This window comes from Lipotes vexillifer, unplaced genomic scaffold (assembly GCF_000442215.2).
Source record: "Lipotes vexillifer unplaced genomic scaffold, Lipotes_vexillifer_v1.1 scaffold613, whole genome shotgun sequence".
Taxonomy (NCBI): domain Eukaryota; kingdom Metazoa; phylum Chordata; class Mammalia; order Artiodactyla; family Lipotidae; genus Lipotes; species Lipotes vexillifer.
In genome coordinates, this window is record NW_006792345.1 from 262,840 (window position 1) to 281,153 (window position 18,314).

General features: G+C 47.6%; 1 protein-coding gene across 1 annotated transcript; it reads left to right on the forward strand.

Moving 5' to 3' along the window:
• Nucleotides 1–14,515: 14,515 nt before the first annotated feature.
• On the forward strand, nt 14,516–17,299 carry LTC4S (leukotriene C4 synthase). The gene is made up of 5 exons (XM_007465502.1): nt 14,516–14,676; nt 16,484–16,583; nt 16,697–16,767; nt 16,857–16,938; nt 17,170–17,299. The coding sequence occupies exons 1-5, from the start codon at nt 14,619–14,621 to the stop codon at nt 17,297–17,299; spliced, it is 441 nt and encodes a 146-aa protein (XP_007465564.1). The 5' UTR covers nt 14,516–14,618.
• The last annotated feature ends 1,015 nt before the right edge of the window (nt 17,300–18,314 follow it).

The window sequence follows — 18,314 nt, forward strand, 5'->3', positions numbered from 1 at the left end:
AGAAGTTTTTGGCATCGATACCGTTCTGATTACTGTAGCTTTATACTAAAGTCTTGTTGTGCTAAGTGTTGCTGTGCTGAGGGGTCTCATTCACTAAGTCATTTTATGTTTCCTTGCTGGGTGCACATCAGGGATGCTGCTTTGTCCAAGGAGTAGCTAATGCTCAGAGGAGGGGGAGATGAAGAGGAAGGTAGGAGAGGCAGGAAGAGGAGGAAGAGCAGAAGGAAGAGGAAATTTCCAGTTGATGAGTCAGGGTGAGAAGGAGAGCTAGGGGACTGCAGAGTGCGATCCCTCAGGCTCCTTAGCACCCAGCATGGAGCCTGGGACCTATGGCTGCAAAGAGCAGAGATTTGCTGGTCAGTCAGAAGCAGCTCTCTGTGGCAGATGTCTGTGTCTACTGTTGTCACCCTGTACAAGTTAGAGGTTCCTCCAAGAGAAGACTTATTGTCGTAGTTCAGAGCATGAGCCATGGCAGTCACTGGATCTCAACTCATCCATCAAGAACCAGGCACCTACTAAGTGCCCGAAGCCGAATCCAGCCTCTGTACCCGACACCAAATTAAATCTTGGAGACAGAGTTTTGGGTGAAGTAGAAAAGAATAGCTTTATTGTTTTGCCAGACAAATGGTGCCACAGCGGGCTAATGCCCTCAAAACTGTATGTCCCAACTTGGAGAGGGTAGTGAGAAGTTTAATAGTAATGGTTCAAAGAGGGCGTGGTGTGATCTTCTCATGGACATTCTTCTGACTGGTTGGTGGTGAGGTAAGTAAGAGTCAGCATCATCAACCTTCAGGTCCAACTGGTCTGGGGTCTCCGTCCTTGTGGACAGCATACCATCATTTTAATTGATAACTTCTCCCACCTGGAGAGGGTTTCGGCTTCTGCAAAACAGCTCAAAGTTATTGTTGTGTGTAGCCGTTGATGGGGAGCCAGGACCTTGCCCCAAGGCTGCACTATTGTTTCTCTTGACTGTTTCTCCCTGGTCTCGCATCCTCTCCCTTCCCTAATTAACAACTGCTTGAATCTGCCCCTTGGAACTCAGGGAAGGTCATGGAAGTTGAATGAAGGCTATTTCCTGATATCAAAGAAATGGGGGACACAGAAAGGCTTTGTGCCCAGGAGCCCCACAGGTCCCTGCTTGGTATCATGTTGAGGGCACCCAGTGCTGAGCAGGACAGACATAGCCCCCCACCCCACCCCCCCACTGCCAAGTTGCGCAAGTCCCTGGCTTGCCCCTGGCTTCTCTGGTCCCTGTGACCTTGGGCACAAACTTCTCACCTCTGAGCCTCAGCTATTCCTTCTACAAAGCAAGGTCCCTGGTGTGTACCCCGCAGGAAGTGTAACATGACCCCTCAGCACAACACACTTAGCAGGGAACTTCTTTTTGTCTCCAAATCTCCTCTATAATGGACCCACATTCTGGGTTTGTCTGGGCTTCTTGTGGTGCCCTCTATCCTGCCTACTTCCAGCACACAGGCAGTTTGATCCAAAAGACCTCGGCGGGGAGGAAGAGAGCTTTCTGTTGCAGCACCTCTGGAGGCAATGTGATCACCAGTTATTCCACTATCAGCAAAGCCACGTTTGTTGAGGGATTCAGATGATGACAGCCTGTCTCCTCCCTTATAAAGGTCCCTTTCAACCTGCCACCTATTGGTTTTAGGAGCTGTTAATGATCTAGATCTATGATGTCATCACAGGCTCACTCCTACTTCATACAGTATCTAGAATTCATCTGTAAAGAAAGAATTTTCTCTCATTTATTCTTTAGTTACCCCAATACTCAGTTTGACAAGCAAAGCAAGATAAATGCTCTATTGCGTGTGTATATATATATATGTATGTATTAAAATTTTTTCTGTTTATTATAATGTTTTGACATCGTAAAATCCCTTTCTGGCAGGTGATAGACTGCCCCTTGGGGTAGCCAATTCTTGGAGATAGTGAAACATCAGGGAAGGGGGCAGGGCACAACCTTTAGAAGAATGAGATAAGCCCAAGGACGCAACATACACTGATTAGAACCGAATAGGTCCAAGATGGGGGATGAATCAACTTTCACTAGACCTTGAGCCTCAGTATACACTCATTGTAACACATCAGCAAGCTCAATGACACACCCCCAGGCGCCATGACAGTTGCAAGGCTGACTATAAAGGTAAAAAAGTAGGCGGTGGCCCAACTTCTGGAAATCCACACCCCTTCCCCAAAATAGCTGGAATACTCCTCCCACTCATTAGCCTATGAAATTACCCACCCCTATAAAAACTGACAACTCCATATCCTGGTGTCTGTCTTGCCTTCTGAGATATCCCACACTCTGTCTGTGGAATGTGTTTCTCTCTAAATAAATCCACTTCTTACCTATCACTTTGTCTCTCACTGAATTCTTTCTGTGATGAGACATCAAGAACCTGAGCTTCATTAAGTCCTGAGACCAGGCGTGTGATCTCAGTTAAAAGACTGTGGGTTCAAGTCCCAATCTGAGTTACACGGTTTCAATAGCAAGTTCAGCTGGGTGCTTACCTTTGATATGCAAACTAAGCAATCCAGAGAAATAGCTCCTCTATCTGGGCCCCACACCTCAGGAGGCACTATTCTTCTGCCTTAATCATCCCAGGGCCATGCGTCAGGCAGCTAGAAACCACCCCTATAGTTTAGAGCCTGCTAACAGTATCCCAACTAGGCAGTTATAAGCTGTTTACCCTGCCCTGCCCTGCCTTTCCTGTGGGAACCCCAGTAAAGGCTCTAACCTAGACTTTTCTCCCTCACTGCTATCTTCTGCCTCCTGACCACTCTGCTGCTTTCCCATGTGGCCCTGTGTGGGGTGCCCTGCCTCCTGTCTCTAGGACCTGCGAGTATACTGAACTTTGTTCTCCTGAGCCTCTCCTGTGGCCACACCTGACTGACCCTCACATAAGTGTACACAAGACAAATGCTTACTTCTTTCTTTGTATTTGTCAATTGTCAGAAGAATAAGTCCTTTAGCAAGCAACTATCATTACACATTCATGAATGTTTAAATATTCATATGTTTGATATCTCAATAAATCAGTCTTTTTTTTAATCGATGCATGCATTGTCCCCTCTATTCTGTTTTTAACAACAACAACGACAAAGCATGGGCTTTAAGCCCAGGACAAACAATAATATCTAGCCAGAATTTAATCACATTGTTTTGTTTTCTATTTATGAAAAATAATACTGATTTTATTCTAAAGGTGATGATATAAAGTTTATTTCAAAGATTTAAAGAAAAGTATTAATAATCCTCAACAAATACTAACAAACCAAATCCAGCAGCATACAAAAAGGATTATATACCATGACCAAGTGGGAATTATAACAGGAATGCAGGGTTAGTTTAACATTCAAAAATCAATTGATGTAATACATCACTTTAATACGATAAAGAAAAAAACATATGATCATCCCAAAAGATGTAAAATAAGCACTAAACAAAATCCAACACCATTTTTATGATGAAAACAGACAGTGAACTAGGACTATCTGATAAAAGACATCTACAAAAACCCACAGGTAACATCACACTTAATGGTGCAAAACTGAATCCTTTCCCCCTAAGATCAGGAACAAGATAAGGCTTTTGCAACTTCAGGGTTTTCTAGTTAGGGCAATTAGGCAAGAAAATGAAAACATGCAAAAGGCGGAAGTAAAACTATCTCTACTTGCAGATGACATGATCTTGTATATAGAAAATACTAAGAAATTCATTTAAAAAGCTAATAGATGGACTTCCTTGGTGGCACAGTGGTTAGGAATATGCCTGCCAATGCAGGGGGCATGGGTTTGAGCCCTGGTCCAGGAAGGTCCCACATCCCACGGAGCAGCTAGGCCCATGTGCCACAACTACTGAGCCTGTGCTCTAGAGCCTGTGAGCTGCAACTACTGAGCCCATGTGCCACAACTACTGAAGCCCACGTGCCTAGAGCTCGTGCTCCACAGCAAGAGAAGCCACCGTGATGAGAAGCCCGTGCACCACAATGAAGAGTAGCCCCCGCTTGCTGCAACTAGAGAAAGCCCGCCTGCAGCAACAAAGACTGAATGCAGCCAAAAATTAACTTTTTTTAAAAAAGGTAATAGAACTAATAAATAAGCTCCTGAAGGTTATAAGAGCAACTCACAAAAATTAGTTGTATTTCCATACATTTTGTTGAATAATCTAAGGATGAAATTAAGAAAACCATTTCATTTACAGTAGTATCAAAAAGAATAAAATATTTAGAAATAAATGTAAGAAAAGAAATTCAAATCTTATACTCTGAAAACTATGAAACATAGTTTCACGGGCCCAGTTGCTCCGCGGCGTGTGGGATCTTCCTGGACCGGGGCACGAATCCGCGTCCCCTGCATCGGCAGGCGGACTCTCAACCACTGCGCCACCAGAGAAGCCCTGGAGTAAAATTGCTTTACAGTGTTGTGTTAGTTTCTGCTGTATAACAAAGTGAATCAGCTATATGTATACATATATCCCCAAATCCCCTCGCTATTGTGTCTCCCTCCCACCCTCACTATCCCACCCCTCTAGGTGGTCACAAAGCACCAAGCTGATCTCCCTGTGCTATGCAGCTGCTTCCCACTAGCTATCTATTTTACATTTGGTAGTGTATATATGTCAATGCTACTCTCTCACTTCATCCCAGCTTACCCTTCCCACTCCCCGTGTCCTCAAGTCCAAAGATCAGTTGACTATATTTATGTGGGTCTATTTCTGAGCTTTCTATTCTGTCCCATTGATAGACAAATAGTCTGTTCTTTCACCAATACTACACTGTCTTGATTACTATAGCTTTATAGTGATTTTTTTAAAATTTTATTTTTATTTATTTATTTTTGGTTGCATTGGGTCTTCGTTGCTGTGCGCGGGCTTTCTCTAGTTGCGGCAAGCAGGGGCTACTCTTTGTTGTCGTGCGTGGGTTTCTCATTGCAGTGGCTTCTCTTGTTGCAGAGCACGGGCTCTAGGCGCACGGGCCTCAGTAGTTGTGACACATGGGTTTAGTAGTTGTGGCTCGCGGGCTCTTGAGTGCAGGCTCAGTAGTTGTGGCGCACGGGCTTAGTTGCTCCGTGGCATGTGGGATCTTCCCGGAGCAGGGCTTGAACCTGTGTCCCCTGCATTGGCAGGTGGATTCTTAACCACTGCATTACAAGGGAAGTCCTATAGTGATTCTTGAAGTCAGGTAGTGTCAGCCCTGCAACTCTGCTCTCCTTCAATATTGAGTTGGCTATCTGGGCCTTTTGCCTCTCTATGTAAAATTTAGAACCAGATTGTTGATGTCCACAAAATAATTTGCAGCAGTTTTTACTGGAATTGCTTTGAGTCTATTGATCAAGTTGGGAAGAACTGCCATCTTGACAATACTGAATATTCCTGTCCATGGACATGGAATATCTCTCCATTTATTTAATTCTTCTTGGATTTCTTTCATCACAGTTTTGAGTGTAGCTTTTTAGCAAGTTTTGAAACCAGGAAGTGTGAGTCCCCCAAATGTGATCTTCATTTTCAACATTGGGCCATTCTGGAGTCATTGAATCTCTCTATGAATGTTAGGATCACCTTATCAATTTCTACAGAGAAGCCAGCTGGGATTTTAATTGGAATTGTGTTAAATCTGTATATTAATTTGGAGAGTATTGTCATCTCAACATATTAAATATTCTGATCTGTGCACATGAAATGTATTTTCATTTATTCAGATTGTCTTTAATTTCTTTCAACAATGTTTCATAGTTGAGCTGCGCATCTGCTGAGCCTGTGCGTCCAGAGCCTGTGCTCTGCAACGGGAGAGGCCACAACAGTGAGAGGCCCGCGTAGAGCCCTAACCACTGGACCACCAGGGAATTCCCTGAAGTACTTTAAAAAGAAAGTGATGTAAGAGGGAAGAGATATGGGAACATATGTGTATGTATAACTGGTTCACTTTTTTATAAAGCAGAAACTAACACACCATTGTAAAGCAATTATACTCCAATAAAGATGTTAATATATATATATATATATATATATATATATATATATATATATATATATATATGTAGTCAACTGATCTTTGGCAAAGAGCAAAGACAATATAATGGAAAAGATATAGTCTTTTCAACAAATGGTGCTGGAACAACTGGACATCCACATGCATAAAAATTAATCTAGACACAGACTTTATTTACCTTCTTCACAAATATTAACTCAAAATGAATCATAGATTTAAATGTAAAATGCAAAAGTATAAAATTCCTAGAAGATACCTTGGGTATGGTGATGAGTTTTTAGATACAACACCAAAGGCACAATCCATGAAAGAAATAATTGATAATACAGATTTCTTTAAAATTTATCTTCATTAAAATTTGACCTTGACAGAGCAGAAACTCTGTCAAAGACACTGTCAAGAGAATGAGAAGACAGGCCACAGATTGGGAGAAAATATTTGCAAAAGACACATCTGATAAAGGACTATTATCCAAAGTGTACAAACAACTCTTAAAACTCAACAATAAGAAAACAAACAACTCAATTTAAAAAAACGGTCATATGACCTTAACACACACCTCACCAAAGAAGATATACAGATGGCAAATAAGCATATGAAAAGATGTTCCACATCATATGTCATTAGGGTAATGCAGATTAAAACAAGATACCACGTACATCTACTGGAATGGCAAAATCCAGAATGCTGACACCATCAAATACTGGCAAAGATGTGGAGCAACAGGAGGTCTCATTTATTGCTGGTGGGAATGCAAAATGGTACAGCCACCTTGCAAAACAGCTTGCTAGTTTCTTGTAAAACTAAACATGCTCTTACCATACAATCCAGCAATCGTAGTCCCTGGTATTTACCCAAATGAGTTGAGAACTTACATCTAGGCAAAAACCTCCACATAGATGTTTATAGCAGCTTTACTCATAATTGCTAAAACTTGAAAGCTACCAAGATGTCCTTCAATAGTGAATGGATAAATTGTGATGCACCCAGACAACGGAATATAATTCAGCACTGAAAAGAAATGAGCTATTAAGTCATGAAAAGACATGGAGGAGCTTTAAATGCATATTACTGAGAGAAGCCAATATGAAAAGGCTACATACTGTATGATTCCAATCATATGACATTTTGGAAAAGGTAAAACTGTAGAGCTGGTGAAAAGTTCAATGGTTTCCAGGGGGAGAATAGAGGGAAGGCAGCCAGGCCAACTTGAGAGTCAGTCATTTGCTCATTCATCGGTATGTTTCTTTGAGCATCAACAACATGCGGGACTTGGGGACCAGGCAGAGAGCAGTCATCTCCTCCCAGGTACTCCTGGAAGGGTGGGGAGATAGAAATCCAACAAGGAAAACAGAGAGGGACAGGGCTGCCTGGGAAGGGTGCTCAGGGATCCTGGGGGTGCATAAGGGACCCCAGGTGCCCAAACAGAATCAGGCTGAGGAGGGCTAAGGTCAGAGCCATGAATCTGCAAGGTGCTTCTACAGGATGGAGCATGAGCTGGGAACAAGTGGGTTAGATCAAGAGCAAGACGTGCCATCATAACAAATGTTATTTCCTTGTGCAGAAAGCTTAGGGTTGTGATAAGAAGCATGGATACACATCACTTCAGTGGCATTCTTGCCCAAATGAATAACCTCAGTCTAATCATGTAAAGAGGGCTTCCCTGGTGGCACAGAGGTTAAGAATCCAGCTGCCAATGCAGGGGACATGGGTTCAAGCCCTGGTCTGGGGAGATCCCACTGCCGAGCAACTGAGCCCATGTGCCACAACTACGGAAGCCCACGCGCATATAGCCTGTGGTTCGCAATGAAAAGACACCGCAATGAGAAGCCCACGTACCGCAACAAACAGCAGCCCCCTCTTGGCACAACTAGAGAAAGCTCGCACGTAGCAATGAAGCCCCAACACAGCCACAAATAAAATAAATAAAATCTTTTTAAAAAGTATAATCATGTAAAGACATCAGAAAAGCCAAATTGAGAGTCATCTACAAAATAACTCACATTCTTCATCAGTGTTGAGATTATGAAAGATCACTGAAAGCACACTGAAGACCCATCCAATTGTCTCAGATTGGAGGAGACCAAGGACACATGATCCTGGACCAGAAAAAGGATGTTATGGGACAACATACTGAAATTTGGATAAGGTCTGTAGATTAATAGTCTTGGATCAATGTTAGTCTCCTGGTTTTAATCACAGTACTGTTGTTATGTAACATGCTAACTTTTGTTTTAAACATCTTTATTGGAGTATAATCGCTTTACAATGGTGTGTTAGCTTCTGCTTTATAACAAAGTGAATCAGCTATACATATACATATGTCCCCATATCTCCTGCCTCTTGCGTCTCCCTCCCACCCTCCCTATCCCACCCCTCTAGGTGGTCACAAAGCACCCAGCGGATCTCCCTGTGCTATGCGGCTGCTTCCCACTAGCTATCTGTTTTACATTTGGTAGTGTATATATGTCCGTGCCACTCTCTCACTTCGTCCCAGCTTACCCTTCCCCCTCCCTGTGTCCTCAAGTCCATTCTCTTTAGTAGAGACCTGTGGGATCTAGTTTCCCGACCAGGGATGGAACCCAGACCCCCTGCACTGGAAGCACGGAGGCTTAACCACTGGACCACCAGGGAAGTCCCAGTCAATATTTCTTCTATGTGCCCCCTCCTCCTGCACCCTACGCCGCCTTCCCTAGCGAGGGAGCGCTTCGCGCGCTGAGCAGGCCCCCGGAGTGGGCGCGGTGGGAGCATTGATCGCTTCCCTCACCCGCAGACCGAGAGGCCAAGTCAAAGTCAGCGGGGGCCTGGGGTGGTGGTGAAGCCGAGCCCTCCAAGTCCGCGGGGTACGAGGGGTCGAGGGGTCCGCTGGGTAGGGGGCGCTGCCAGAGCCCCTGCCTCCGCCCTTTCCGGCCGGCTCCAGCGACTGCTGTGGGGCCTGGTGGAGTGTGCTGTGGCTGCCTCCTGGGGTCCCCAGGGGACTGCGAGGCGACGCGTCCCCTGCCGCGCTCGTTACCGCTGACACGGCCAAGCGGCGGCGCACCGTACCCGCCGTCAAGGCGGCGGTGCGGTGCATTGGAGGGCTCCGGCTTCCTGGCTTTTGTACTATTTTTTATTTATTTATTTTTAAAATTAATTTATTATTATTTTTTTGCGGTACACGGGCCTCTCTCTCACTGCTGTGACCTCTCCCGTTGCGGAGCACAGGCTCCGGACGCGCAGGCCCAGCGGCCATGGCCCACGGGCCCAGCCGCTCCGCGGCACGCGGGATCCTCCCGGACCGGGGCGCGAACGCGCGTCCCCTGCATCAGCAGGCGGACTCCCAACCACTGCGCCACCAGGGAAGCCCTGTACTATTTTTTAAAAACAACTTTATTGAGGTATAATTTACATACCATAACATATGCCCATCTTAAGTATAAAATTCAACGATTTTTGGTGAATTTACCGAGTTGTGCAAAGTTCACCACAATTCAGTTTTAGTACATTTTCATCATCCCAGTAATGCCCCCGGCCCCTGGGCACCAGTGATCTGTTTTCTGTCTCTATGGATTTGTTTTTTCTGGACATTTCATATAAAGGGAATCGAACGATATGTGTTTTGTGTCTGCCACAACTTTGAGTAATATTTTAGAGGTCTTTGTACTATTTTAGTGGGACAATTGGTGAAACTTCAATAAGATCTGTAAAATGGCTGATAGTATTATATCAATGTTAATTTCTGAGTTTACATAATTGAATTATAATTATATAAGATGTTAACATTAACTGGGTGATGGGAAATGTGTGCTATTTGTGCAAAATTTTTTGTAAGTAAAACAATTTCAAAATAAACCTCTTTTTTTAAATTTAAGCTTAGGGTGTGAGTTGTGCTCTGCTTATGATTGTCTATGGTACTGAGATTGTGGTTTCTTTTCTTTAAAAACACTTTTTTTTAATTTTTAAAATTAAAAATATTTTTTATACAGCAGGTTCTTATTAGTCATCAGTTTTATACACATCAGTGTATACATGTCAATCCCAATCGCACAACTCATCACACCCCCACCCCCACCCCCTCGCCACTTTCCCCCCTTGGTGTCCATACGTTTGTTCTCTACATCTGTGTCTCAATTTCTGCCCTGCAAACCGGTTCATCTGTACCATTTTTCTAGGTTCCACATATATGCATTAATATACGATATGTTTTTCTCTTTCTGACTTACTTCACTCTGTATGACAGTCTCTAGATCCATCCACATCTCAAAAAATGACCCAATTTCATTCCTTTTTATGGCTGAGTAATATACCATTGTATATATGTACCACATCTTCTTTATCCATTCGTCTGTTGATGGGCATTTAGGTTGCTTCCATGACCTGGCTATTGTAAATAGTGCTGCAACGAACATTGGGGTGCATGTGTCTTTTTGAATTACGGTTTTCTCCTGGTATATGACCAGTAGTGGGATTGCTGGATCATATGGTAATTCTATTTTTAGTTTTTTAAGGAACCTCCATACTGTTCTCCATAGTGGCTGGATCAATTTACCTTTCCACCAACAGTGCAAGAGGGTTCCCTTTTCTCCACACCCTCTCCAGCATTTGTTGTTTGTAGATTTTCTGATGATGCCCATTCTAACTGGTGCGAGGTGATATCTCATTGTAGTTTTGATTTGCATTTCTCTAATAATTAGTGATGTTGAGCAGCTTTTCACGTGCTTCTTGGCCATCTGTATGTCTTCTTTGGAGAAATGTCTATTTAGGCCTTCTGCCCATTTTTGGATTGGGTTGTTTGTTTCTTTAATATTGAGCTGCATGAGCTGTTTATGTATTTTGGAGATTAACCCTTTGTCCTTTGATTCGTTTGCAAATATTTTCTCCCATTCTGAGGGTTGTCTTTTCGTCTTGTTTATTGTTTCCTTTGTTGTGCAAAAGCTTTGAAGTTTCATTAGGTCCCATTTGTTTATTTTTATTTCCATTACTCTAGGAGGTGGATCAAAAAAGATCTTGCTGTGATTTATGTCAAAGAGTGTTCTTCCTATGTTTTCCTCTAAGAGTTTTATAGTGTCTGGTCTTGCATTTAGGTTTCTAATCCATTTTGAGTTTATTTTTGTGTATGGTGTTAAGGAGTGTTCTAATTTCATTCCTTTACATGTAGCTGTCCAGTTTTCCCAGCACCACTTATTGAAGAGACTGCCTTTTCTGCATTGTATATCTTTGCCTCCTTTGTCATAGATTAGTTGACCATAGGTGCATGGGTTTATCTCTGGGCTTTCTATCTTGCTCCATTGATCTATGTGTTTGTTTTTGTGCCAGTACCGTATTGTCTTGATTACTGTAGCTTTGTAGTATAGTCTGAAGTCGGGGAGTCTGATTCCTCCAGCTCCACTTTTTTCCTTCAAGACTGCTTTTGCTATTCAGGGTCTTTTGTGTCTCCATACAAATTTTAAGATTTTTTTGTTCTAGTTCTGTAAAAAAATGCCATTGGTAATTTGATAGGGATTGCATTGAATCTGTAGATTGCTTTGGGTAATATAGTCATTTTCACAATATTGATTCTTCCAATCCAAGAACATGGTATATCTCTCCACCTGCTGGTATCTCCTTTAATTTCTTTCATCAGTGTCTTATAGTTTTCTGCATACAGGTCTTTTGTCTCCCTAGGTAGGTTTATTCCTAGGTATTTTATTCTTTTTGTTGCAATCGTAAAGGGGAGTGTTTCCTTAATTTCTCTTTCAGATATTTCATCATTAGTGTATAAGAATGCAAGAGATTTCTGTGCATTAATTTTGTATCCTGCAACTTTACCAAATTCATTGATTAGCCCAAGTAGTTTCATCTTTAGGATTCTCTATGTATAGTATCATGTTATCTGCAAACAGTGGTAGTTTTAATTCTTCTTTTCCAATTTGTATTCCTTTTATTTCTTTTTCTTCTCGGATTGCTGTTGCTAGGACTCCAAAACTATGTTGAATAATAGCGGTGAGAGTGGACATCCTTGTCTTGTTCCTGATCTTAGAGGAAATGCTTTCAGTTGAATGAGATCCTTGATGGATAGAGTAATCTTGGTTGCAGGTTTTTCTCCTTCCTCACTTTAAATATGTCCTGCCAGTCCCTTCTGGCTTGCAGAGTTTCTGCTGAAAGATCAGCTGTTAACCTTATGGGGATTCCCTTGTGTGTTATTTGTTGTTTTTCCCTTGCTGCTTTTAATATGTTTTCTTTGTATTTAATTTTTGACAGTTTGATTAATATGTGTCTTGGCGTATTTCTCATTGGATTTATCCTGTATGGAACTCTCTGTGCTTCCTGGAGTTGATTAACTATTTCCTTTCCCATATTAGAGAAGTTTTCAACTATAATCTCTTCAAATATTTTCTCAGTCCCTTTCTTTTTCTCTTCTTCTGGAACCCGTATAATTCGAATGTTGGTGCGTTTAATGTTGTCCCAGAGGTCTCTGAGACTGTCCTCAGTTCTTTTCATTCTTTTTTCTTTATTCTGCTCTGCAGTAGTTATTTCCACTACTTTATCTTCCAGGTCACTTATCCGTTCTTCTGCCTCAGTTATTCTGCTATTGATCCCATCTGGAGTATTTTTCATTTCATTTATTGTGTTGTTCATTGTTGCTTGTTTCATCTTTAGTTCTTCTAGGTCCTTGTTAAATGTTTCTTGCATTTTCTCTATTCTATTTCCAAGATTTTGGATCATCTTTACTATCATTATTCTGAATTCCTTTTCAGGTAGACTGCCTATTTCCTCTTCATTTGTTAGGTCTGGTGGGTTTTTATCTTGCTCCTTCATCTGCTGTGTGTTTTTCTGTCTTCTCATTTTGCTTATCTTACTGTGTTTGGGGTGTCCTTTTTGCAGGCTGCAGGTTCGCAGTTCCCGTTGTTTTTGGTGTCTGTCCCCAGTGGCTAAAGTTGGTTCGGTGGGTTGTGTAGGCTTCCTGGTGGAGGGGGCTAGTGCCTGTGTTCTGGTGGGTGAGGCTGGATCTTGTCTTTCTGGTAGGCAGGTCCACGTCTGGTGGTGTGTTTTGGGGTGTCTGTGGACTTATTATGATTTTAGGCAGCCTCTCTGCTAATGGATGGGGCTGTGTTCCTCTCTTGCTAGTTGTTTGGCATAGGGTGTCCAGCACTGTAGCTTGCTGGTTGTTGAGTGAAGCTGGGTGCTGGTGTTGAGATGGAGATCTCTGGGAGATTTTCGCCATTAGATATTACGTGGAACTGGGATGTCTCTTGTGGACCAGTGTCCTGAAGTTGGCTCTCCCACCTCAGAGGCACAGCACTGACTCCTGGCTGCAGCACCAAGAGCCTTTCATCCACACGGCTGAGAATAAAAGGGAGAAAAAGTAGAAAGAAAGAAAGAAAGAAAGAAGAAAGAAAGAAAGAAAGAAAGAAAGAAAGAAAGGAAGGAAGGAAGGAAGGAAGGAAGGAAGGAAGGGAGAGAGAGAGAGAGGGAAAGAAAGAAAGAGAAAGAAAGAAAGAAAAAAGAAAGAAAGAATGAATGAAAGGAGGGAGGGAGGGAGGGAGGGCGAAAGGAAGGAGGGAAGGAAGGAAAGAAAGAAAGAAGATAAAATAAAATAAGATAAAATAAAATAGTTATTAAAATAAAAAATAATTATTAAGAAAAAAATTTTTTTAAGATACCCTCACAAAAAGAGGTAAAGGGGAAAAAGTAATAAATCTTGCTCTCCAAGTCCACCTCCTCAATTTGGGATGATTCGCTGTCTATTCATGTATTCCACAGATGCAGGGTACATCAAGTTGATTGTGTAGCTTTAATCCGCTGCTTCTGAGGCTGCTGGGAGAGATTTCCCTTTCTCTTCTTTGTTCTCACAGCTCCAGGGGCTCAGTTTTGGATTTGGCCCCGCCTCTGCGTGTAGGTCGCTGGAGGGCGTCTGTTCTTCGCTCAGACAGGACGGGGTTAAAGGAGCAGCTGCTTCGGGGGCTCTGGCTCACTCAGGCCGGGGGGAGGGAGAGGTACGGAATGCGGGGCGGGCCTGCGGCGGCAGAGGCCAGCGTGACATTGTACCAGCCTGAGGCGCGCCGTGCGTTCTCCTGGGGAAGCTGTCCCTGGATCCCGGGACCCTGGCAGTGGCGGGCTGCACAGGCTCCCCGGAAGGGGGGGTGTGGATAGTGACCTGTGCTCGCACACAGGCTTCTTGGTGGCGGCAACAGCAGCCTTAGCGTCTCATGCCCGTCTCTGGGGTCCGCGCTGTTAGCCGCGGGTCTCTGGAGCTCCTTTAAGCAGTGCTCTTAATCCCCTCTCCTCGCGCACCAGGAAACAAAGAGGGAAGAAAAAGTCTCTTGCCTCTTCGGCAGGTCCAGACTTTTCCCCGGACTCCCTCCCGGCTAGCCGCGGTGCACTAACCCCCTGCAGGCTGTGTTCACGGATTCTTAACACTGTGCCACCAGGGAAGCTCTGGCCCTGGTTTCCTCTTGCTCAGCCTGACCAGGCTCCCCAGGTCTCTCAGGCAGTGGCCACGCCCCCTTCCCCAACCCCCCCTCCACTGAGAAGGGGCGGGGAGAGCCGGCCACTCTTCCTCTCCTGGGCCAGCCTCTGAGCAGCAGACAAGGGTAATAAGAGCCCCACAGCTAGCCCTCTGAGAGTCCAGCCTGGCCCGACAGAGCCACCGGCACCATGAAGGACGAAGTGGCTCTTCTGGCCACTGTCACCCTCCTGGGAGTCTTGCTGCAAGGTTGGCTGGTTTCTGCTCTGGCAGTGGGTGGGCCTCGGACCCCTGCAGTGTGCCTTCTGGCCTCCAGGCACTGGGGAGGTGCTGGGGTCCAGGCCCAGGTGAGGGACAGCCCAGACTCCTGGTATGAAAGCTCTTCTGGCCCCCACCAGAGGGCTGAGGGGCTTGCACTTTCCCCAAGTGGGGAGGGGGAAGCCCTGGAGGGGTTGTCTGCAGGGCAAACTGTGAAACCCTGGGCAGGGACCAAGGCTGAGAGGTACCCAACCTAGGGGATGGGCAGCGAAATGGAAAATGGCCCCTGAGGAACAACTGAGGTAGGCATGTGGGCTGCCTGGCTTGGGGTTGGAGGATGGCACCTCAGCCAGCATAAAGAACCCTGGAGGAGGGCAGGGGCTTTCAGAGAGCAGGTGGGGCATCCAGCTATGTTGGGCTCTAGGACCTGAGCAGGGGGGCAGGGTGCCAGGATGAATGGGTGTTCTGATGGTGAGTACAGAAGTGGGACAGCCATGGGCTTGATGCAGCCCTACTCCAGCTGATCCCTGCCCTCCCCAGCGGTCCCCTCTCTGGGTGTCCCAGTGGGAGGGCCCCATCCCCTGGCCCTGCCTTCAAAGTCACCCTCTCTATGCTGGAACCATGTGGAGCTAGACAGGGTTGAAACCTGCTTTTTGGTCCCCAAAGGTGCATGCTTGGTGCCCTTCTCAGACCAGCCCTAGAGACACATTCCTGGGATAGATATTCTGGCTTTGGGGGACACCATTGCCTCACACTGTATGGGCTAGGACAAGACACAGACTGGGGCAGGGGCCCTGGAGTGGCTGAGCAGACAGGCTGACTTGATCTCCAGCCATACCGGTAAGCTTGGCCCTCAGCCCTTCCTCATGTACACTGTGCTGGCAAGGCTACCCTTGGTATCCACAGTGCACTCAGGTTGGGATATGTCTGCAGAGGGCCTGGCACCAAGGGCACCAGGGCCATGGGACTTGCAGGAAGATAGTTGGAGACACCCAGTACTGGGACTGTTTGTGTGGTGGGCACCTGGCCTCAGGCGAAGAGAAGGGCTCCTGTGCACTCAGACCCTCAAGGGCCAGCCCACCCTCTGTACCCACCCATGTTGGAAGGGAGAGGGGCAGAGCCCTGGTGCCTTGGGGTTGGACTAGAATAGTCCCAGCCGTAACCACCTGGGGGCAGAGGAGAGAGTGTCTGTCAGATTGGGGCAGAGGAGAGGGTGTCTGTCAGATTGAGGCAGAGCCTGAACAGAGAAACTGAGGCAGGAACCCACACCACAGTTTGGAGGCACAGCGACCCAGGCTTGGTCGGGAGGTCCCTCCTGGTGAGCTCTGTGGGTGGCGGAGCAGGGACAGTTGGCCACAGGGTGTGTGATCCTCTGTACCTGGAAGGATGCAGCCAACTCTGCCCTCAGGTGGCACTCCCATTCCAGGGACCTGGGCCAAAGTCCAGGCCTAGAGGGTGGGAGTTGGACATGTGCCTGTGTTTTGCAAGTGAAATGATTCAGGAGCAAAGTCCTTCTGCGGGCAGGTGTACTGTGACATGTCATCCCTTCCCCTACACTCACTGGGCTGGACAGGGCCTCTCAGAGCCCCAGGCCGGCACCCTGCCCTCCCCACTGAGTGTCGTGGACACAGGGTAAGCTCGAAGAGCAGGGGCCGGCGGTCCCCTTGGTCGGGCTTTTAAAGGGGAGTCGTGACGAGCAGGGTGTAGAGCTGGGAAAAGAAAAGATGCGCGGCCAGACTGGAGGCGGGGCCGGGAGTCTGGGTGCCAGATCTGACTCCGGCAACACCTCCTCCCCCAGCCTACTTCTCGCTGCAGGTGATCTCGGCGCGCAGAGCCTTCCGCGTGTCTCCGCCGCTCACCACTGGCCCGCCGGAGTTCGAGCGCATTTACCGAGCCCAGTGAGGCGCGGTGGGAGGGCGCGCGGCGGGGAGCTAGGCAGCCCCGGGCGGTCAGGCGGTCAGGCTCGGAGGCCCCAGGCCGGCGCCCTCACGCCGCTCCTCCCCCACCGCAGAGTGAACTGCAGCGAGTATTTCCCGCTGTTCCTCGCCACGCTCTGGGTCGCCGGCATCTTCTTTCACGAAGGTCTGAGAGAGGGCCAGGGGCGCACGCACTAGAGCCCCGGGGGTCCCCGCATCGGCGGGCTCACCCCACCCCGCCCTACCCTTTCCCAGGGGCGGCAGCACTGTGTGGCCTGGTATACCTGTTCGCGCGCCTCCGCTACTTTCAGGGCTACGCGAGATCTGCGCAGCAAAGGTGAGAACCGGGGCGGGGCTCCCGGGAGGTCCACCGGGGCGGGGAAAGGTGGCTTGGCTTGTGGGCAGGGTCTCGACGGCAGAGGCCGCAAGCGGATGGCGGGCGGGACCAGGAAACTGGGTGGAGGCGGTTCCCTATTGGGGGCAGGTGGGCGGGCCCTGGTGGAGGCGGGCCGTAGGGATGGGGTGGGGCCATTGCCCCTTCCCCGCCCCCGCTGAGCACTGCCCGCAGGCTGGCCCCGCTGTACGCGAGCGCGCGCGCGCTCTGGCTTCTCGTGGTGCTGGCGGCGCTTGGCCTACTCGCCCACTTCCTCCCGGCCGCGCTCCTCGGGCAGTTCCAGAAACTGCTGCAGAAGGCCTAAGACGGAGGACGCCGGGTGGGCGGAGCCTCCTGAAGGACGGGGGAGGGTGCTCGCCCCCATCCCAGTCTCTCATTAAAGCGTGATCTCGAGTGCACTGTCTGGGTCGGAGTGGGTTGCGCACTGCGGGTTGTAGAGCTTGGAGGGGCCTAGCTTCAGGCCACAGCAGTCTGTCGGGCTGCGGAAGGAAAGAGGCCTCTCCCGGGCAGGGGCTCGATCGGGCCCTGGGTCCGGTCCTCTCCCGCCCTGCTCCCCCACGCTGCTAGTCACACATCCTTTCCCGCCGGGGCTCACCCCACGGCTCCTCCTCCCTGCGGTCAGCTCTTTCCTCGCCTGTCTCCCTCCTGTGAGGCCTGCCTCTTCATTGACCCTCAGCCGCCCTATTCCTCATACCCTGGACTTCACAGCCAATACGAGGGGCTTTTTTTGGGTCGGTACTCGGTTACCGGCATCTAGAACAGTGCAGTGTTCAGGGCAACCTGTTGCGGCCCGCGGAGAACGACGATGAACGTAATCAATGTAGTTTTTAAGAGGCGCTCTCCAGTAAACGTCCTAGTGTCTCGGGGGACCAGATCCAGGGAAGGCCTGCTGGCCGGGAAGAGTCCCTAAAAAGGTGACTTTTAGCTGAGCAGGCAGAGGAGCTTTCAAAGCAGGGCAAAAACAAAGGCCCTGAGATGGATGGGAGAACCTAAAATGAGTCACAGACTGGGGACAGGAGCAGGGCCTTGGAGACGGTGGAAAAGGCGGGACTGAGACCCAGGAAGGAGTGGGACGAGGAGGTGGGGGGATGCCTTTGGTGACAGGCGGCTGCAGGCACTTGGGGAGGGATGATGGGCGCTAGGGGGCGCGCCCCGAAGAGGGTTATCACGGAAGTGGGGGCGTGGACCCAGATTCCGCACCAGCTCCATCAGCGAGTTACCGACCGGGCGGCCGGGACCCTCCCAGAGAATGCGAGCGAGGTCCTGCGGAACTGCGCGGAGGGCGGGGTCGCCGGGTGGTATCGCTGGGCGGCTAGGCG